The 23240-nt window shown below is 29.1% G+C and overlaps 2 protein-coding genes across 4 annotated transcripts in view; one reads left to right on the plus strand and one right to left on the minus strand.

Annotated features, from left to right (window-relative positions):
- Nucleotides 1-13860, plus strand: part of LOC119682996 (dystrophin-like) — a 28975-nt gene extending 15115 nt beyond the window's left edge. The window contains exons 2-15 of one of the 3 annotated variants that reach the window (XM_038096585.1): nucleotides 4233-4492; nucleotides 4679-4879; nucleotides 5134-5267; nucleotides 5329-5558; nucleotides 5656-5784; nucleotides 5879-5975; nucleotides 7050-7180; nucleotides 7454-7609; nucleotides 7786-7906; nucleotides 7972-8411; nucleotides 8492-8768; nucleotides 11264-11467; nucleotides 13293-13370; nucleotides 13477-13568. In XM_038096585.1, the coding sequence (XP_037952513.1) occupies nucleotides 4233-4492; nucleotides 4679-4879; nucleotides 5134-5267; nucleotides 5329-5558; nucleotides 5656-5784; nucleotides 5879-5975; nucleotides 7050-7180; nucleotides 7454-7609; nucleotides 7786-7906; nucleotides 7972-8411; nucleotides 8492-8768; nucleotides 11264-11467; nucleotides 13293-13303 (2391 nt within the window). In that variant the 3' untranslated portion in view covers nucleotides 13304-13370; nucleotides 13477-13568. Of the gene's footprint in view, nucleotides 1-4232; nucleotides 4493-4678; nucleotides 4880-5133; nucleotides 5268-5328; nucleotides 5559-5655; nucleotides 5785-5878; nucleotides 5976-7049; nucleotides 7181-7453; nucleotides 7610-7785; nucleotides 7907-7971; nucleotides 8412-8491; nucleotides 8769-11263; nucleotides 11468-13292; nucleotides 13371-13476 lie in introns of all 3 variants that reach the window. The other 2 variants (XM_038096587.1, XM_038096586.1) reach the window with 2 other exon arrangements.
- A 6868-nt stretch (nucleotides 13861-20728) lies between these two features.
- Nucleotides 20729-22190, minus strand: LOC119680975 (cuticle protein 7). Its single transcript, XM_038094025.1, has 3 exons — nucleotides 21886-22190; nucleotides 21533-21677; nucleotides 20729-21469 (listed from the first exon to the last, which is right to left on the minus strand). The coding sequence occupies exons 1-3, from the start codon at nucleotides 21898-21900 to the stop codon at nucleotides 20952-20954; spliced, it is 678 nt and encodes a 225-aa protein (XP_037949953.1). The 5' UTR covers nucleotides 21901-22190; the 3' UTR covers nucleotides 20729-20951.
- Between the last annotated feature and the right edge of the window lie 1050 nt (nucleotides 22191-23240).

Here is a 23240-nt window from a genome sequence, read left to right on the forward strand (position 1 = left end):
ATTGTTGGAGACTTACATATCGGGATTCGAAAAAATGCTTGCGTTTTACTTTTTAAATCAAATGCAAACTATAATATTAATTTCATATTGAGTTTTTTACACTACTCATCTTCACAAATATTGTTTAATCTTCTTCAAGATTATAAACTTTCCTTAAGAAACATATATTCATCCATTTGGTCTTTTCGCTTTAGCATAATTTTTATATATTCCGATACTAAAAAATACTTCAAAGCAGTGCAGCATCTCCTTATGTACGTCCCTGTTTAAAATCTTATTATTATTATTAATATGTATGTATCGATTTGTACTTACAGTATGAATATATAACCTGCTATCTAGAAAAAATTTCATAAGTTCCTTTTTAATCTTGGCTCTGTTTTGATCACCCTTTAACATTTTGATAATGATAATCTTTTTTGTTAAAATTTTAAATAAAGTTTTGTCGATCAAGCAGAACTTTCACAGTCTCCTATTTAAATAAATTATAATTGGAAGTTTGCTAAAGATTAAAGCTATTAATTCGTAATCCTTAAAAAGTCATTTACAGCAGATTAAGATGTTAGAAACATTGCCGGATATTTCATTCCACATTTCGGAAAATTTGCAGATATCAGCATGTTCAAGTCGTCTCCGCTAAAAATAGTGTTTGACTAATAACACTTCCTAAACCAGTTATCAATTTGAGTTCACATCGGCTTATATAAAAATAAATTTTTATCATTTTTCTTATAGTCTTTGGCCCATTTCATCGCAAAAAGTGTTTATTCGAAATTCTAGGCGCTGATGCACGTAGTGCTCCATCAGCATTATTGCCTTTATACCATAAATCCGAATGATTGTTACTTATCAGCTTAAATCAATACCTCGGTCACTTTTTATATAGAGAGCATCAGCAACCGTAAGTATTGTGGGGTACTAACTGATATTCACACTATGAACTTTGGCATTTTTGATTATTACTGCTTATTATTGAGAACATTCAGTCCAACACGCATGCGATGTCTGAATCCATCTTCATATGTCTTAATACTTAGTAATGAACTCCTGACTCTATGAAAATACTGTGTCCTTTTTTTGTAAAAGTTTATTATTTATTATCAATTTAACAGGTAAGAATATTTATTTATAAAATGTAATATTTTTTGTTCTTAAGATGGGCAATGAAATAGAAATGTTTTCACCTTTAAAATATGCAGTAAACAATAATTTATTTATGGAGTAAATTTCTTCCCAAATTGAGCGAGGATATTAATTTTAATTTAATTAATTTATTTTAAATATTTTATTTACTCGTGTATCAACTTGAAATCTGCACGAAATCTACTTTCAAAGTCCTACCAAAAAAAATTAGAAATAGTATATTTGTTTCCAGAAAGTATAGTTTTCTTATAGTTTCTTTCTATATTGCAAGCTTAAAAAACCAACAAATTTTTATACTTTTATGCAAATCGAGACTATGAAAAGTGAGAAAATGCAGCAAAAAATATGTGCATTAAAAATTATTATTGAATTGCAATCTGTTTGGAAAGGATGCCTATTAAGAATTGTTTTTTTTTACTGAACTAAACACCTTTTACAATAAATTCGTTTAGTTTTAAAATTTGACAACGCATAATAATTTAATTCCAAGGTATAAGAAAATAGTGTATAAGAAAATATCAAATAAATCTGATTTAAATGTTATATGCGAAAAACTGATTGCAATATATTGTATTGTATATCTTCTATCTTTCCTTTCTATTAATTTTCTATCAATAAAATATAAAATTGCTTTATTGTTGATTAGCACTATAAAAACTAGCATTACGCTATCATAGACTACTGCCTTAGTGATAAAACTTTATCTCTAATGAGATCAAGAGTTGATTCTTTGTTTCAAGAAGGAAAAATATTCCTATTGGGCGTATTTTCAATATTTACGGAGATACTCGTATATGTTATAAAGATAAAGTCTATCCAATAAATTAAACCTAGAACCAAAAAATTCCCAGTATCTTAATTTCTAACTTATTAAATATAAATAATATAATATCGATGAGAGCGCATTGTTCTTTTAAGTGGATGCGGAAATTATGTTTGATATTTTTTGCAAATTTTTCAAGAAACATACAAATTTATTGATAACTTTTGAAACACTCACATACAATTTTTTGGTCTGTAGAAAGAAAAAATCAGCGCAGAAGCTTTCGAGAAGTACGGAAAGTTTTCTTAGCTACTACAAATCTAATCCTACCCAGTTTATCTAGTTAATGTACAAAAAAAGAAATAAATTCAAAAAATTGTTTAATTAATTGCAAATATCCTTCTCTGGACTTTATTTACGGCAAATACACCAACAACAATGTCTTTCTACACTTTCTAGTACCAAATTGTTGCTGTGCTCTTCATATGTTAAGAGCACACAGTAAACAACAACAACAATAATAATAATTAAAGAAAATACTTAATTAAATGCACAATGCACAATGTACAAATACAGACATACACACTTACACATTCCAAGCACAGTTTGCATAGACTATACAAGAGCATTGCCATTGTTACCTAAAACTATGCAACAATATTGTTGCATAGTCCTATGCACAGGAACGCTTTCATATGCAATGAAACAATAAAACATTAAAAAAGAACTACACTTCAATGCGAGAGCAACAACACAACGCAGTGAACGCAACTACATGTCTGCTTTTGGCTTGTATTTGTTTATTAACTGCACAGAATGCAAATTGAATGTGGTGCACTTGTGTTCGGCATACACCGCTGCATTGCCTTTAAGCCTCATTGTGTATTTGTATATGTGAAAGCTTAAGTAAGTTAAGGCTTCAAATTACATTTTCTGCTTATTTTATATAAATTGCATTATTGCTCTTATTCTCTTTCATTTTGTGTTCCTTTTGTTTGTTTTTTCTGTTATTAATAAAAGTGTTGCAGCTGCAGTTTTCGCTGTTGTTCATTACTCGTCGTATGTGCAGCACAATTATTAAGCGGCAAAAGAACAAGAAATGAAAACTTAAACAAATTGTTGTTCTTTTTTCTTTTTCTTTTTTGGGGTATAAAGATTTAGGCAGGGCTTCGAACCGGAATTTTTTCAGTTCCGGTTCAAAACAAAAAAACCATATCGGTTTCTTACAACTTGGTCCTGATGCGAAGCCCTGAATTTTTTCCGTTCCGGTTCAAAACAAAAAAATATATCGGTTCGGTTACAGTTTTCGCTCTGACAAAAATATCGGTTTTCAGTTCGGTTCCGGTTTGAAGCCCTGAATTTTTTCCGTTTTTGTTCAAAACAAAAGAAATATATCGGATCGATTCCGGTTTTCACTTCGACAAAAACATCGATTTTTTTTCGGTTTTCGGTTTGGTACCGGTTCGAAATCCTGGATTTAAGTATTAACATTTTCTTGTTATTTGATTTTATGGCAATATTTATTGAACACTTTCGGTCATTTATTGTTTATTCTTAGATAAACAATTATCGAAAAAATTTATACAGATATTCGCATTAAAAGAGAAGGCGTGATGCCCGAACACTATTTAGTATAGTATCAGGTCTATTTACTGTTGTGGTCAGACTGTGGTACGGGTAATTAATGACGACTTTTTGAGAATATCTATATTGTCAGGTACAGACCTTAAATATTTTTGACAGCTTTCGATTTAGACCCGATAGAATTAATAATCGTACTAAAAATTCAAGACGCTCTGAAAATTTTCAAATTCTAACAACAATACAAACTAACCAGACAACTACCATTGGACAACACTCGGAACTTTTAAAAATCTTGAAATGTGACTTATCATCTTCACATTACAAGTATTTCTATCTTCTAGATTTAAACAGTTCAATGACGAATGGAAGAATATACGAAAGCTGACCTAAATGGTGGGCACTCAGATTAATTGGTTCATAAACTACAATGGCAGAAAAAATAAATAATGTTCTTAGGTTACCGAGAGAGAGGTTGTTATAGCCTAATACCAAACAATCATATGCAATACATTTTTAGACTTCTTCGTAATCTACTGGTTTATTTCTCTAAAATTATGCTTTCTAAATAACCTCAATGTGCAATGGGAAAACATATAAATTAAGTAAATCTCGTCCTCAATGGAAATCGTTTTTGTAAATAGAGCAACATTATATTAAAATATATATTTTATTTAAATAAATTCCACTCTCTCCTACTACAATTATAACTATATAATAAATAAATGTTATATATTTATTTTAGAAAATGCGTCAATTCCAAAAAATACTTGAAGACTTAAGTTCGCGTGTAGCCTCAGCAGAAGCTACCAAAATGGGCTGGAATCCTCCTGCAACAACCCAAGAGGCCACTGAACAAATACAGCACTTGCAGCGCTTACGTGATAAAATGACCACCGCTGGGGCTTTACTTGATGACTGCAATGAACAACAGTCGTTCTTCACTGCTAATCAAGTGTTGGTACCAGCAATTTGCCTTTCCAAATTGGAAGATTTAAATACAAGGTTAATACATTTTTCTATCTGAATTTTAATGCCACAAAAACCCAGTTTTGGGTTTAACTATTTGAAATTACTTTAGAATTGAATTGTGCAAAATGGATGAAATACCTTCATTTAAAATTTGCTTTGAAAAACACTTAAATTCTCTTTATTGTTATTCTTTTATATGGTAAACAAATTTTTTTACAGAATGAAACTTCTACAAATTGCTATGGATGAACGTCAAAAAATACTTTGCAGCTCTGGTGCTAATCTCGCAATTGAAAATGGTGAAGATGGACGAAACACATCGAACAGTGGTACAATTGGCCCATTACCAAATTTGGGACAAAGTGTTAAACCACCTTGGGAACGAGCAACGACAGCAGCCAATGTGCCTTACTATATAGAGTAAGTAGACTACCATTGACATTTTTAATCTACATTTATAAAACGTTTAAAGATAAAGAAATAATAAGTTGAAGAAACTCTTGGACTTAAGATTTTACTCCACTTGATGCAATAATGTATGTTAGTACATTAGGAGTGTTTCGGATAGTTTTTAAAAGCGATTATAATACACAAAAACTTGAATAATATCAACTAAATGAAAATATAATAATCCTTAACGGTTTGAAATTCTCATTTTTAACATATATTTTTAGTCACGAAAGAGAAACCACACATTGGGACCATCCCGAAATGATTGAACTTATGAAGGGTCTTGCTGATCTAAATGAAGTTCGTTTCTCAGCCTATCGAACTGCAATGAAATTACGCGCGGTACAGAAACGACTGGGTAAGCTAATAATAATTTAAATCAAAGTCTTAATAATCAACTCAAATCGTTCTTTGCTTAGCTTTGGATCGCATATCTATGTCGACAGCCATTGAATCATTTGATCGCCATGGATTACGCGCTCAAAACGATAAGTTAATCGATATACCCGATATGACGACTGTATTGCATTCCTTATATGTGACAATCGATAAAATTGACTTAACATTGATGTTGGACTTGGCTATAAACTGGATACTGAACGTTTACGACTCTCAGCGTACTGGACAGATTCGGGTGCTTAGTTTTAAGGTAAGTTTAATTTGAGCTCATCTTTTTATTATTTTTATATTATATACTTCATATGAATAGGTACTATATAAATGTTTTTTAATTATTATGCTCATAGGTTGGTTTGGTGCTGCTCTGTAAAGGTCATTTAGAAGAAAAATATCGGTATCTCTTTCGACTAATTGCCGATCCAGAACGTAAAGTTGACCAAAGAAAGCTTGGTTTGCTTTTGCATGATTGCATTCAGGTAAAGTATATAAATATTTCATTTAAATTTTTTAAATTAAAACAAAATTCGTTGTAACATTCATTGTTATATGTTATTTGTTCATTATTTTTAGGTACCACGTCAATTGGGAGAAGTGGCTGCATTTGGTGGATCCAACATAGAACCATCTGTTCGTTCTTGCTTGGAAAGAGCTGGTATATCTCAAGAAGGTAATATAAGTACCAGTAGTTTTTAGCGCTTTCGAAAAGTTTTTCAATTTCAGTTTTAGGTACAGTTCAATAAAACCAACAATTTTTATAATTTCATTAATATTGATTTGACATCTATCTCTTTAAAGCACCTTTCATATATTTCTCTTTATGATTTTAATCTGTTCAGAATATGAACTGGCGGAACGTTATCTTAATTTCGGGAACATATAAGAATTCTATAGGTCAAAATCTAGTCAATACACTTGTCTATTAATAGTATTGTGGTTCTGACCTTAAATGCAGTCTCAAATACCGATCTCAAATGCAATGACGCCTTATTAAAGTGTAAATGTGCTTTTACAGACATCTGTTAGGTTAGATTTTCTCGGCTAAATTTTGCTTCTTACTGATTTTTAATTACTTCTTTCCATGCTAACTTTTTTTTTTGTTCAACATTGCTATAACTGTTAACATGTCAGGCTTTTGCACCAAAGGCTGCATACTGTTTATGATGCTTTCTAAAAATATAAGATCAGCATTAGCGCGATTCAGTTTGTGTCAAGATATCTGCCCACGAGACTGAAGTTTGCAAATATCAACCAAAAATTGAAACTATATAGTTTTATGGCAAAAATAGTTGCCTTCGGTTTTTCGGTTCGATTATTGACTGCAGATGTCGAACGTACAGATGATCTAAAACAATGAATGTCGACAATCTACCGTTCCTTCTTAAATGCTTTAAAACTAAAAAAGCAGGAATTTAATTCTATATGTGATTCTCAATTGGATTGATAAAGGAATCGAATAAGCGATGTCCGTTTATATCAACTTATTTCGGATCGAAGTTGTCAATCACATTGAAGTAATCAATTTAAAGTCTGAAAGTGCTTTCTCTCTGATTAGGAAAGAAACTTAGTTTGACTGAAATGAAATAATCAATTGAAATTTATTAAAATATTTATATTTAATACCAACTACCAAAAACGTTATTAATATTTTACTAAAGAGTAGTACAATTTACAGTGGGTACTTTAGTATTTAACTAATATATACATTTATCGTTTTAATTTTTTTTCACCTTCGATTTTATAGTTATTGATGCTAATCAGGAAATTTCCATTGAACCTCATCACTTCCTCAGTTGGTTGCAGCATGAACCACAAAGTTTAGTGTGGCTACCAGTGTTGCACCGTTTGGCTGCAGCAGAAAATGCTAGACATCAGGTAAGCTTCAACTCAAAGTGAAACAAATGCCATAAAACACCAAAAGCTGGCTTGTGACCAAACAACTATACGCGCTCTACTTACAAGACATTGCGCCTTATTTTTCTATTTTGCAACCATCCATTTTAATAACAATTATCAAGCCATTTCCAGGCAACTAAGCTTTCACACCATTCGTTATCGAATAACGAACTGTGTTTATATGGCACTTCCTCCCCACACTCACCGTTAATTGATTTTCTCACTAGTATTGCCGTTTCTATTCTATTACAGGCAAAATGTAACATTTGCAAGGAATATCCGTTAGTTGGCTTCCGTTATCGTTGCCTGAAGTGCTTCAACTTTGACATGTGCCAAAAGTGTTTCTTCTTTGGCCGTAATGCCAAGAACCACAAATTGAGTCATCCAATGCACGAGTATTGCACAACAGTAAGTATAAAGGAGAAAGTAGAATAACAACAATAAAACCAAATACCCTGGACATATTCTAATGAAATGAGAATGGAGACAGGACGAGAAATTTTAGAGAATTTTATTATAGAAAATAAAATAAAATAAAATGAAATAAATTGTATTAATATACTCACAACTTTTATTTTTCGCAGACAACTTCTACTGAGGATGTGCGAGATTTTACCCGTGCTTTGAAAAATAAATTTAAAAGTCGTAAATACTTTAAGAAACATCCGCGTGTGGGTTATTTACCTGTACAGAGCGTGCTGGAAGGTGATTATCTTTATTATTTGCAACTTTAGCAGCAAGTTTATGCAAACACGTTTATATTTTTACAGGAGATGCTCTGGAAAGTCCAGCGCCGAGTCCGCAGCATACTACACATACCTTGCAGAATGATATGCACTCTCGCCTAGAAATGTACGCTTCACGTTTGGCACAAGTCGAATATGGTACAGGCTCGAATTCCACTCCAGATAGTGATGACGAGCACCAGCTTATTGCACAGTACTGTCAAGCATTGCCAGCCAATAATGGTAGTGGGCCCAAATCACCTGTTCAAGTAATGGCTGCTATGGATGCGGAACAACGAGAAGAGCTTGAGGCGATTATACGTGATTTAGAAGAAGAGAACGCAAACCTCCAAGCGGAATATCAACAATTATGCAACAAGCAAAGTAGTACTACACCAGATGAGAGTGGCATGCAGCATTCTAATTCCGCAATGGGCGGCCTGACATCCAGCGCAAGTGCAATTGGCCAAGGAGAACAAGGACAGGTACATTGGAGCGCAAAATACATTGAAATCAAAATTTAAATTAAATGTTCTATTCTATTACTTGTATGAATTTTCTGCAGGATATGATGGCTGAGGCAAAACTACTGCGCCAACACAAAGGTCGACTGGAGGCTCGCATGCAAATTCTCGAGGATCACAACCGACAGCTGGAGGCACAATTACAGCGCTTACGCCAATTGCTTGATGAACCTAATAGCGGTGGTGCAAGTGTGCCTGGTTCAGCGCTGAATTCCAAACCTAACACATTACAAACACGTTCCGTTACTGCGTCGCAACTTAATACTGATTCACCAGCCAAAATGAATCAACAAAATGGACATTACGAGCAAAACTCAAGTAAGTCAAAACAAATCTATGTACACCACTTAAATACGTATGCGTTTGTGCAACATGTTTTTCTATTATTTAATTTCACATGCAACACTGCATTGCTTCAAATGCTGCCCCAAACATTTGTTGTTCACATACTTTGTTGCATGTGCTTAGTTTTTAACTTCTTGTAGAAATGAAAATGTAGACGAGCTTCAACAGTGCAGTTTGTGGAAATGTTGCGTTTGTTTCTACAAACGAAAGATGCAACCTTAATACATTATTGCCTGTGTACTAAAAGTATTGAACGAATTGTTTTTATACTTTCTTTCTCAATTTCGAGTTGTTATCGCTTTATAATTTAATTATTTAAATAAACTAATTAAAAAGCTAAATAAATTATTATTATCAATTATTAAGCAGTCAAATATTAAAACTAATGAATACACAAAATATGTATATGTAATAGTACTTCATAGTTTCCGAGGATTGCAATGATCGAGTTCCTCGCAAAATATTAAATTCAATCACGTGGATTGAACTTTTTAAAAGTTGAAAAATGTTCGAGCTGCTCGAAGTTGTTCGCGCTATTCTGACAGCGTCATATTTCCAATTTGCATATATCATTTAATTTCATTTTGTTTTATATAAATACGTGTAACATAAAGTACTTGGACACAATATATTGTTCGTCTCACAGTCCAGTTGCTTACTCGGATATCAAAATCCTCAAAGCTTCCAATGGCTTGAATAATATTTAAAGCAATATATGATTTAGTAACGACTAATTTCCGACATAATATTGTTTAAATGATTTATCCATTTAATAACTGCCTCTAAAATTGTTCCCTTAGGTGTATATATGTATATATATATGAAAAAATACTCTCCAACATTTGGATTTATTTCAGCTACAAAATTGTTACTTTTGTTAAAAAGTGACAGTTAAAAGAACATATTAAATTAAGTATTATTTCTAAGTATCTAATTTTAAATAACACAAAAATTTGGAACTCTTTATATGTTGCAAGTAAAACAAACTTTTTTTCCTGATCCCAAATACCATGCTGAATATTAAGATAAGCTAGTAGGAATCGTCTTATTTGGACGTTACACCACTGGTGTACATTTCTTCATTTATGTTGGTATCTCAGTCTTTAAGAGATTTTCATACTTAAGTTCAAAATAAGCTATTAGTATTCTATTCTACGCCACATATACACTCTATATTGAGGATCGGAAAAAAATTTGTGTGAGCATTTCGACATGAAAACCGAGTGGAGTAGAGAGTTGTAGATTACAATTTTTAACTTTGCATGCTGTATGTACCTACATACTTGTATTCCACTTTATACAAAAGCATGAAACACTCGTATGCAAAAATAAGGTCATATTATTAGCCATCATAATTTCTCTGTAACTATATATTTGCAACAATATTTCAATTGTTACTATTATTCACCGCATTTTAGTAACAAAAACTTTTATAACGAATAGAAATAGTTAAATGAATATCATTCCTAATCCCTGCTCTACAACAAATTTGCAACAAAAACGTTGTTGTCATGTGTATTATAGGAATTTGTATTGTAAGTGTACTTTAACGTGTATATTGTTACACTTAGTTGGGTTAGTCAGCTTAGTTGGCATTTTTTCTGTATTTTATATAAATTTCCATATGTGGAATAACTCATATACAGTATTTGTTACATTTAGAATGAATCGAGAACTTATCCTTGTCATTAAGAATATATTTTATATATGTATATATGTAAAAATCAAAATTAGCTGTAGAGTACATATTTTTATTTTTGATTAAATTAAATTAATTAAATAATTATAATAATTAAAAAATTTAAATTAAAAAAACACATAAAGTAGAAATGAAAAATCACTGTTGAAGGGACTTGAGTCTGGAGTTAAAAATGAGTACATTTTCAATGCTCGATTTAATTGTTTCAGTAAGTGATGTTGAGTTGATGTTGATTTTGCAATCACTAAAGGACGCTGACATGAGTTTGTGTTAGGCCATAAATAAAATAATTAATTATTCCACAAACTATGCTAACAAAAAAATTACTAAATTTTATCACAAAATTCAATAAATTATTAAGAGGATAACATTGATTTGATTTATATTTAAGCCAAAGTAAATGAATTAATTGTTAGTTTATGCATAAAACTTAATTAAATGTGAATATTTTCTTTATTTTTTTCTCTACACAACATTCAATCTAACCCTACAAAACAATTTTTCATGTGTGTGTGTATTTGTTTATGCACTGCCGCCCGCCGTTATGAACGCCATTTAAAAATGTCAAACCAAAACAATACGAAACTTTTAAAATAAAAAAAAAAACAACCGACGTCGTAACAAAAAACATAAACAACCAAAAAAAAAAACGACGAATACAAACAACGACAATCCCTCTATATGTTATTGCCGTATGCACTACTCGTTGCCGTTCTCGTCGTCGTGCTCGTTGTCGTCCTCGTTGTTGTTGTTGTTGTTTATGGTGCAGAAGGAATTATGCTGGCCGGTTTGGTAGGTGGAGAGCACGCGGTCATGGGTAAACATCAGTTGGGTGCTGCTTTGGGCGCGCTACAACGCGGCGCAACAGGAAACGGCGGCATCGATTTGAGTGGCGCTGCTGGTCAAGCTTACATCGGCGATGATGGTCGTCCGCCACCACCACCGCACTCAAGTTTACTGCATAACTTATCCGGTAGGAATGGCTTCATTCCCATTTTTTCGAACTAAAATATTTTTAATTATAATTTTCAAAAAATTTAATTTTTGTCGCTTGCTTTGCTCTCTTGTTCCAAAAACAATAGCAAAAACTTGATTTCGTTGATGCTTTTTTCTTTTTTAAGTTGGACTGCAAATAAAATTGCAACTTTGCATGCGTAGTTTTATTACTTTGTTAAACTACTTTATGATTGTTGTTGTTGTTGTTGTTGTTGTTGTTGTTGTTATTATTATTATTATTATTGTTTTTGTGTTTGTGGACAATTTTGAGTTTTAGAAATAATTTATTAAATTTTTTGCGATGCCAATTTGCTCCTTTTATTTTTTTATTTTACCCTTTGGTGTTTATATATAATAAATATATTGTAAAATCGATATTGTGATTGATGCATATTTTTATTGGCAAAATAATATGTTGTTTTTTTTAAATAATTTACAATCAATTTTATTTTGATTCCTAGAGCATTTGGAAATATATGGACTTACGAAAAGACTATAATAAAGTTTTATATATCTTGAAATAGATATTATATATAATTATTCAATATAATATTATTATATATAATATTATATAAATTTATAGTGTTTTTACTTTAAAAGGTATTTCGTGATCAAAAAAAAAATTAAACATATTAAGAACGAGGAAAATATACATTTTCAATATTTTGCAAGATATAGGGTCTCAAGTAATTATCCAACGGTAAAAACTTTTGCTCAGAAAAACAGCAAACTTTTCAACAATCACCTTACTATTGGTAATTCATATCGCACACCCTCTTCAAAAGAGGGACAACTCGAAATTCGTCAGTTTTCAGAAAACGCAAAATATGTTTTGCAATGTAGAGTCATTCCTAACAAAAAAGAGATATAACTGTTTTTTTCGACAATTAACAATAATAAAAATAAAGTGGAATGATAGATAGGTAAACTATAAGTAAGTTCCATACATTAACTCAAAATTGACGAATTTAGAATTTTGCCTTTTGATTGTGCTTGTGCTTTTGAAGAGGGTGTGCGATATACTATATGAGCTAACTCTTGTTAGTACTTAAACACACAAAAACGATGACAGAAAATAAACATACATTTCAATATTATCTCGTTCTTAGCCTTAATTATGTGTAATAAATGTACATAAATGATGGAAAAATTGACATAACTCATACTGCAGTACAAACATCACTGCATTTATTTACGTCAAATTATTGAGTAAAATTTTAAAAATTTAATTTTATTCGACTTTACCAGCCTACGAACCATTAGGAGTAGCAACCAAACATAATGAGGTGCTATACAAAGATACATAGAAAGTTTGCATGGCTTCTGGCACTGTTAATAGCTCCAATATGCAAAAACTTATTTCTTCGCCATTCCGACTCTTTAGGAGTTTTACTTTATGGTTACTATGTGTAAAAATAAAATTTATTTCACACATTTGAAGTCAATTAGATTTTTAAATTACCATCGAAATGTAGTTCATAAATTTTTAAAAATAGTTTCGAGTCGAGTTTTATAAATATATGCACATATTTACACAATGTATAAGGATCTACTAATTTTATTCATACTTTTACTTTTTGCAGAAAATAAGTAATATGTATTATTATTTATTCTTTCCAAATGTTCTATATTTAATTCCATTTTAATTTGCCTAGCTTCCGAAAAATCTGAATGTTGTGCACGAATGTTGTGCATTGATATTTTTAAATACCTGAACTAATAAATAATTTTAAATTCTCTTTTCTACTCTCTCCTTCATACTCCTCTTAACCGTGCCAACTCTAATCGTAATGAATGATTAGATCTTGCTTAAATAAAACAAAAAGATAATAAGTTCTTTCAAGACCGAACTTGGAGTGCAGAAACTCAGATCATAAATGGTAATTTTTGTAATAAAACATAGTAATTTTTAAATCAATAAATAATGTATATTAAAAAATAGTTCCAATTTGCACCATTAATTCAATGATTTAATTTTTTTTATAGTGGATATTGGGCGCGCTGTCGAGGAACTGGTGACCGTTATTACTGAGCAGGAGATTGAGCAAACAATGGAGGCTCAAAACCATGTCGATTGCAGTGATCTGGATATACTGGAACACGTATGACGCCACTATAATAACAACCAAGCCATTTATGTCAACATCTAAACTGGAAATATAATTTTATCATTTTTAGCAATAGCTAATAGCTAAAATTTAAATAAGAAATTTAAATAGTGCATTCTATATATGAACGAAAATTTGAAAAAACGAAAAAAATTAAATTCAATTCAAACTTTGATGTGAAACTAAGCAAAAAGTTATTATGAAAAAGCAGCAGTTAAATGAAAAAGTATCTATGAAACTGAAACAAAACATATTATGCAATATTAACATATACAAATTTACTATACATATTTATATACTTTATAGAATTACATATATTATATACATATACTTAATTAATATACAAATATAAACATACTTTGAGTAATAAAACTTATGCATATATGTTAGTTATTAAATACACACATATATATATCTATATATATATATATAGAGAAACAAAATGTTATTAGTATAATTATAAAATATTGAAGCAGTTAAAAAAATATGATGTTTAAAAATTTATTATACAAATTCAAAGTAAAGTAAAAGAAATTATAATTAATTATAAAATTTGATTTCGTTTTTATTATGGAAAAATTTGAATTTTTTAAAGAAGTAAATAAAAATTTATATGTTATAAATATTTGTATCAAAATGTTTTAAAAGAAATATTTTATTTTTTTATTGTTTAATTACTTAGATATCTGAACATTTTATATATTAAATATTTTGTATTATTTGAAAATTAAATTTTGTCCATATTTTAAAAATGTTAACGAGCTAAACAGGTATTTAATCTAAAATTTTGTTTGAATTTTTATTTAGTTTAAATATATTATTTGTTTTACTTTTTAAAATAATTATAATGAATAAAAATTTATTAAAAAATTTGTTTATATTGTTTTATTTTTTATAAGAAAGTAAATGCGTTTATTCGATATTTTTAATTTCTATTGCCACTTCATTCGCATTTATGACATGTGCAATGTTTGGAAGCTTAATCATTATCCTATTAGAGCAATTAAATATATTTTTCATTTTGATTATATATAGTGAAATAGTCTTCTTGTTTTTAATAAATATATATATATATATATGAACTTAAAAAATGCTTATAAATTAATTGATTTATGCCTTGTTAAATATTCATATAATATAATTATTTTAAAACAATTTGTTAACAATTTTTGCTTCGAGTTTTTTTTGTTTTTTGTTTTGTATATATACTATTTGTTATTGTGTTTCTTTTGTAAATTTGTTTATTTTAATAACCAAAAAAATTATTTTAATTTTAAAGTCTTTTTGTGGGTAATTAAGGTACTAATATTACTATTTTATTTTCATATAAAACAAACACTGCGGTTGTATTTAATCATAAATTTTATTTAAATTGATTATATGGTAGCTTCAATTATTCGATTATTTTTGATAAAAAACTTCAGAAACTATTTACAACAGCTGTACTATATATAAGAATACAATTTTGCTAATACGAAAACTATACGATATAATAAGTAAATCCAATAAGTTAATTTAGTGGTTATGTACTTACATCAATAACTTATATGAAAATATGTTCTTCTACAGTAATTATCATAAAGTAATACATTTGCTATATTAATTTATTATATTTATGTATTGTATTCTATATATTTAGATTAGTAAAATTGTAATAAATTTTTTATATATTTTATTGTTGTGGCAAATAGTTTCTGAAGATGAATATCGAAAATGGTTCAAGTATCGAATTTGTTAATAAATAATAATAAATGAAATAGAACCAATGTGTTTTGTTTTAAAAAAATATAAGTAACCTAATAACACACAAACAAACATTAAAACTAAATAAATAATATATTTCATTTAATTTTAATTCACTATTTATTAATTTCAATATTTTATAATTATTTTTAAAGAAATATTTATAAAGAGTTTTTGCGAACAGTAGTGAACTACAATAACAAAAATTCATTTTATATTATTTTGATTAATTGAAAGAAATTTAGAATTATTTATTTAATAGATTATTGCAAAATATATGATATAATATAGCAAATTTAAAACAGTATTAACAAATAGTTATATACTAATTATATATGGAAAAGAACGAAGATTTTTAGTAATATAATAAATATTAGAACATTTACGAACTTAATAAAATTTTGAACTTAATCATGCTGACGAAAACGATCATAAATGGACCACCTTTTCTACTCTCTTTAAATTAAAAATTTATATATATGCAAAATCCTATACTAGTAACACAAAATAAAATTATTTATTAATAGTAAAATATAGTAAAAATATTTCATAGTCCTACAATTTAAAAAAATAAAAACTAACTATATTTTTAAATGATGCATTATAAATGAAATTTCCTCAACTAATGACTTTCATTAGTTTATGATTTTCCTTATTTTATGAAATATAAACATTTTTTGTCCTATAGCCAATTCACTCATTGTTTAAAACTTTTTACATACCCATAACATATCAACAATACATCTTCTGGTACAGTGCCCTGCTTTCTCCTACTTAGGGTCGCCCTTTTGCAATTCATTAAGAAATTCGTGTCAATGGCTTTGTGGCCAGTACTAACATAAGTGGTTATAGTAACCTATAATCTCATTCCTTCCCATATCATTATAATGCATATAATGCATTCTGTAATATATCTGCCATAAGGGTGATATATTACCGTCAATATCCATGTTGATTTAAGTAATTGAACCATTCAATACCAGGACTCGATGTCAATTTTTGTTAATATTTTTTTTTAAACTAAATTTTGTATATATCAAATTGTTATAGCATTCTCACTATCCATCCAACTGATATCCATAAATTAACTAAACAAAATAAATTTTTTTTTTCATAAAACCTACCATAAATAAATAAACAGTATCTTAAATGAAATAATATTACCTGCATTTATTCAGAACGAAAGCCTAATTTTGTTGTGACTATCTCCAATCCAAACCGTCTACAAAAATAATTCAACCATTAGTCCAAACAGTAACTTTATACCCAATATTATATGTACTAAACCAAGTATTTTATAAATTATAAAAATTTGACAATATAAATAAAGAATTATATACGTATGTATGATATAAGTATTAAAAACTAAATTTATTAATTATAAACATATATTGAATCATATTTAATATACGAGTATATTACACACATATCTACATAAATGCGATGTTTTCCTATAATATTTAGCATAAATAAATTTTTTAAATTTTTAGAGCAAAGTTAAACGAATTTAAATAAATTAAGTTGTCTAAAAGTATTAAAAAAAGTCAAAAAACTACTTTGAAATGATAATAACAAATAAATTTGAATTTATTATAAATTCACGAGTTCAATAAATTGGCATATAGTAACAACATATTAAGAATATACATATCCATTAACTAAATACAGTCTTAAATAAGATCTGCATTTTAAGAAGATTCTTTTTCAAAGGAGATATAAAAAATTAAACTATATAATTGCGTGTCTAAAGGTTAAACTTTTATATATTACTTACATTTATTTATGTTTCATAGACGTAAATTGCCACTATATTATGTTCATTTATTACTGCCGGTATTTTGCCATTTCCAAAAACTAGTTTACTTATTCAAAGTAATTACTATTTTAATGAAAACTATATAATTTTATTAATATTTAGAAAAAAAATGAACTGTTTAAGTAAATTTATATATGTCGAATGTCAGAATCTAATCAGTTCTGGAGCAATTGCAAATCTGCATTGCAGAGCATTCTATAAGAATATTCTCTCTAATTGGTTGATTTAATAGATCTGAGATAAAAAATTACCGACATATCCGTAATGAACCAAAGTCTTCATTTAATTAATTTTAATAGATAATGTGTTATATTTTGCCACTTTTTATAAGATTTTTTATATATAAAATTAACAATATTGAAATTTATATCAACGAAATGAATATCATTTTTAAATATAGTATAGGCTATTCCTATAGTATAGGAATACCATTTATTTTAAACACAATCCTTTTTCTAATTTTATACAGAATATATAAATTATTATAGTAGTTTATTTATAAGTAATTGATATTGCATATAAAATATTATACAAATGACGAATATTGCAAAGAAATTTACTGCACTAATTTCGGTGTCTATTGTATTCAAATTAAATATGCATATATAAAAATTATAAAGCACTATATAAATGTTTTACTGATTCAAACTACAAAATTATGTATTTGTGTATATATGTATAAAAGAATAAGTGCAAAGCTTTCTCAAACTGATGTGTAGGCAATATATTCTATATACTGTTAAAAGAAAAAAATTTTATTTTTAATATTATTTTTTTTTATTAAAAATTTTTTTTTGTTTCTGATATTGTTGTTAGTTTTAAACATGATCAAAAATTTTTTTCTTATAGTAAATATATTTCACTCTGAAATTTTTTTATAAAGATAACAAATTAGTTACTGATTTGTATCGCTTCAATTCTCAACTAAATTCACCTCTTCACCTAAACTTAAATTTACTTTTTTCTAACAATTATGCTTAATTATATCAGATAATTAAAAAAGTTTTGTTTTATATAATTATTAATATAATTGTATGAATAACTATGCATAATTATTTTCCTAAATAATTAGTTTACGAATACGAAAATGAAAATGAAACTGCACAAATCTTTTTTTTTTCAAAGTTCACTTTCACTAATTATTTTATGACTCGCTTACGCATATATATCGAAACAAATACATATGTATATATGTATATATATATACATATATATATATATATAATATATTCATAAGTTCAAAAGTATATCATTAATTTAATATTAGAAAAAGTAATAATAATTGTTTCTACTGAACTTTATTACTAATTTAGATTCTAATTGTAACAAAAATTTGTACCTATCTTTTTATACCAAAATCTAATAAAATAAATTATAAATGAGATAATAAAATAAATCTTAATATATACGAATATATATATACGTACTAATAAATGCAACTGCATTTTAATATCAATATTTAACACAACTTTGTAAACGTAAAGTTAATAATTTATATATTATAAAAATAAATCCGAAACGAATCTGAACTAAAACTTATATAAAAACCTTAGAAACATTTCTTGAGAATACGTATATTAAACTGAAGCAAAATTTTAATGCTTCATATAGGTATGCTAAAATCAAACGAGAGTTCTAATATATCACTTATGTTATATGCATATTATATGCGAAATAACCAACATTATTTATTGAAATATAAATATATATGCATTATTTAATAAATTATAAAAAAAACAATAAAATGTAACTAAGAGTATTATAAAGTATATAACAAATTGTGTTGATGTAATTAACACGAACTCATGTCTAATAAATATAGTTAAATATTTAAATAATTAAAAACTTACGTAGTAAATTCGTTTCATTTGGGGCGTATATATAAATAAGTGCACCAAGGTTTTACAGAGCAAATTGCATACAATTCTGCTTCCATAACTCGAGCTTCTATAACTCGAATTTCTCTATAACTCGAATAAAAACTTTGTTGCGTGCCGACAGGAACATGGGAAAGTGCATTCTATAAGTCGAATTTATGTTTTAAGTATAAATGCATTTTGCTGTTAGGGAAAGTCCTTTTTTCAGAACCAAATGTTTAATATTTTCTTTCTTATGTTTCTTCTTTGTGCAAATACCATTCACTGGCAGCGTGGTGTATATATTATATTATATTGAACTTGATAATGAAATTTGTACATCAAGCTTTCCTACAGTTGACGATATTATTGAGCACTATAACTCTAAATTATTGGATTCAATTTTTAGCGCAAGGAAAGGGGTGATGAGGGCTTGGTGGATGTAATTGTTCATCAGCCTTCCAAGAATGAAGTGGAAGACTCATTCAAAATTATGAATTTATGATACTACAACTGATGATCACTATAAGAGTATGAATAAAGTGGAATCTCTTTTTACTGAAAATAAGAAAAAAATTAAAGTCCCTAACCCTAATTTCTGAATATTTGACTTCACTATAATTTTTGTGCTTTATTTGATTGCAAATAAATAAATATCTTAAAATGTAATTTTAGTTTCTTCCAAAAATAAAAAAATTCTCTAACCCAAAGTCTCCATAAGTCGAACCTTTTCTTTGCAAAATTAAACTTCGAGTTATGGAAGTTTGCCTGTAGATCGGTTCAATTCCAGATTTCAAATAAATATTCTTTAAAAATTCTGTTGCAAGTAGTTATTTTTTCATAATTATAATTTTTGTATAATTATTTTTTTCTTAAATCGTAGTCATCGAGTTTAATAAACAAAATAAACAAATGCTTCTCTTTTGTGTTCACGGTTCAGTTCTGGTTAAACAATCTGATATAAATTGATTCAAATTGATTGCAAAAGTTTTTGTAATAATAATATACTTCTAAATAATCGATTTCATACCACTTCCTTAAGTGCGTTTTTTGATAACACCCATCTATCTAATAATACCCGCATGCAATTTGATTGTGGTCCAATAACAAGCTCATTCTTCTGTAAAACTAAAAACACTTTCTTTCAGTCCCAAAGCAAAAGTAGTTATTCTAATTGGAACTTGCATTCGTTTCAATGGACATGTTTTTAACATACTCGCGTCCCGCAGTGTGGCAATCAAAATTCTATTTTTTCCGAACCAGTGAAGATATTAAAATAAAATTTTCTTTACAAATAGTTTTAGGATAGAATTTTATTTGAATATATTTTGAGCCCAATCGGTTAATTGAAATCTTTTTTAATTTTAGTTAACATAAGGTCCACTTTTATGAAATTGGAGGAATTTGGAAAAATACTTGTACTTTATCGCTAGGGCTCAGAAAGTTTCGTGACATTCTACCTATTGCAATATCCTCTCCCTAAACAATGTTTTCATCCCGAAATTTCATTGTTTATTCATTTTCATTTTTCATTTCATTAGGTATCATAAGTTTATGTTCAGCACTGGATTTTTAAAAATTTCAAAAAAGTGATAAGCGTTCTTAATTTACCAGTTTAAAAACTAAAAATTGGGCTCCGCTTCCTATTAACTATTTGTTGTTCTGAAAAAGCAAAAGACTTCACATAGTTTTAATTTTTTTATTCTACCCACAAACTTAAGCTTAGAAAACAACAACACACAATTATTTAATTATTATAATCCATTGGAATGAAGCAGAGAGGAACACAGGATGTTGGAAAGCACACAATCGAATGAACCAATAAATATTATCATAGGCGCTAGAAAAATACAAATCCGAAACGAACTACTGGTCTATAAAAAGTCGCCATTTGCTGCTAAATTTTGAAGTCGGAGATTTGAGATTAATTAATATCGGTTAATGATAATACGGTGCATGATGTGAAGCTGGGCCTGGACCAGTACCCGCGACCAATGGTCCACCATATGCACCATGTGCCAAAGCAGGATAAGCAGCATGAAAACCAGCCGGAATGCCAGCATGTAAAGCATTTAATGCAGCTGCAGGATATGCTAGAGCAGCTGGCAGTGGAGCTGCTACGGGTTTTGGTACTGGTGGTAAGGGTGGAGCAGGTGCGGGTGCAGGTGCAACTGCAGGTAGTGGAGCTGGCGCAAGTACAGGTACTGGTGCATGTGCTTTGTATGCTACTGGCTCTTTACGTACTACAGCATTGAAACCATTATGTGGATCTGCAATGTAATCAACAGTGCGCTTAGTGCCATCTGGATCAAGTACTGAATAACTGCCTTTGACCACATCGCCATGACGTGTTTCATGTTGACTCTTGGAGTCACCAGTATAGCCATCACTTATATCATATCCAAAGGAATACTTTGGTGCAGCATCGTAAGGTTCTGGTGCGGCTGGCTTAGGTGCTGTATTATTAGTACAAAAATAAATATAAAAGTACATGAATTATAATTTAATCGAGTTCTTACCGGCAGCAATGTAAGCAGGTGCTGATACTGCCGCATGATGTGGGGCATAGCCTGCATAATACGGACCAGAGGGTCCATATGGTCCACCAAAAGGGCCAACAACACCACAATGTGTTAATGCGAGCAAAGTGCACAGTGAAAATATCTTCAAAATATACAAAATAATGAATATTCCTAGTTTTACTAAAGTTTATATGTTTCAATATTTAAATTTTATCACTTTCTTTTTTCTCGTGTAACACTTGGAAATGGCAAACCCATTCCTGATCCATGACAGGAAATAATAATCAAAACTTTTATTAATACTCTTACACTACAGAACCCACATATGTGCACAGTGCGTTCACACACACCTTTAATAACCACATCCTTTCCTTATAGAGAGCGCTGTAATCCTTTTTATCTGAGTTCAATTTCACTGTAAGTACGCGAAGAATATCGCGTTTTTAATCCGTCGAGAGGCACAATGAAGATTGCACTAATGTAACGCCAAGTCACTTAAACAACAGAGACTGTGCTGGAAACTGACGCCACAGTGTTTTTATACGGAGTCCAAATGCAAATGTCAACCGTTTCACATGGAAATCACGAATTAGCGTTTGGGCTGCGCTTTATGGTTTTTTATTTCTGTTCATTCTGCTTGATTTAGGCTTCGCTTCGAATTGCAATGAATGAGTTTAGATGTTTTTTTTTTTTGTATCCAAATTTTACAGAAATTCAATTCTGAAAATACTTTGCTAAGTAGGCAAAGATAAATTGGACAAATCGGAGCATTGATCATGAGCAACAGCCAAATATGCTGAGTTAGTGCACATACCTTTTCGCTGATTTTGAAAGGTTAGTCTTTCCATTGGCTACTGAAGGATTGAAGAAACTCATCGAGCCTTTTAGCACTTTAGTTTCCACTACAATCTTGAGATTTCAGACAGACTTTAGTCTGACAGACATTAGTGTTGCGTCGCAATATTGATTAATTTCCTTTGCAAACAATTTCTGCTTATAATCGGTATTAGTTTAGTATATTTTGACCTACTACTTCACATAACAACCAGACATTTTTTAGTGGAACCATCCTGCAAGACACTCAAATTACCTCTTATTTAATCGCATTTGTAGGATTTCAATTATTTATTTAAATTTTTTTTACCTTAAGCTTTGCAAATGTGTCACTTTTACAACTGAAGAAAGAAAATACATTGTATTATTCATTACGGCAGCTCTAATAAAATTGCAAAACGAAGATATGAATGCACCTCCAGAAGAAAACAAGAAACTAAACCACACAAAATCATTATCACATAATATCCACATCTGAAAGAGAAATTGACTAGTTTAAGAATTTGGAGTTAAACTCTCCACCAATAATAATTATTACCATTCTCAACATTATAATTTTTTGTGAGCCATAGTTTCTTTCACTATGTTCAGCCAGTTGGTCATAGTTAATGATCGCCTTAGTTGTCAAGCAGTGTTCTAATATACTATTTCCGTTGTCGTCAACTTTTTTTTTCTGGCATATTCCAATCTACTTATCACCATTTTCTCTATTCTGTAGACATGACCTAACCGTCGAATTAGTTTTCACCGTGAGTTAGGTTTAGTGCTTTTGAGATATCGCATTCGATAAGACAAACTTTTTCCTAATTATTGGTCAAAAGTATTCTCAATATTGACCTATCAAATGTATGGAGTTAATAAATTGTACCCG

The sequence above is a fragment of the Teleopsis dalmanni genome, chromosome 2 (genome assembly GCF_002237135.1).
Source record: "Teleopsis dalmanni isolate 2A chromosome 2, ASM223713v2, whole genome shotgun sequence".
Taxonomy (NCBI): domain Eukaryota; kingdom Metazoa; phylum Arthropoda; class Insecta; order Diptera; family Diopsidae; genus Teleopsis; species Teleopsis dalmanni.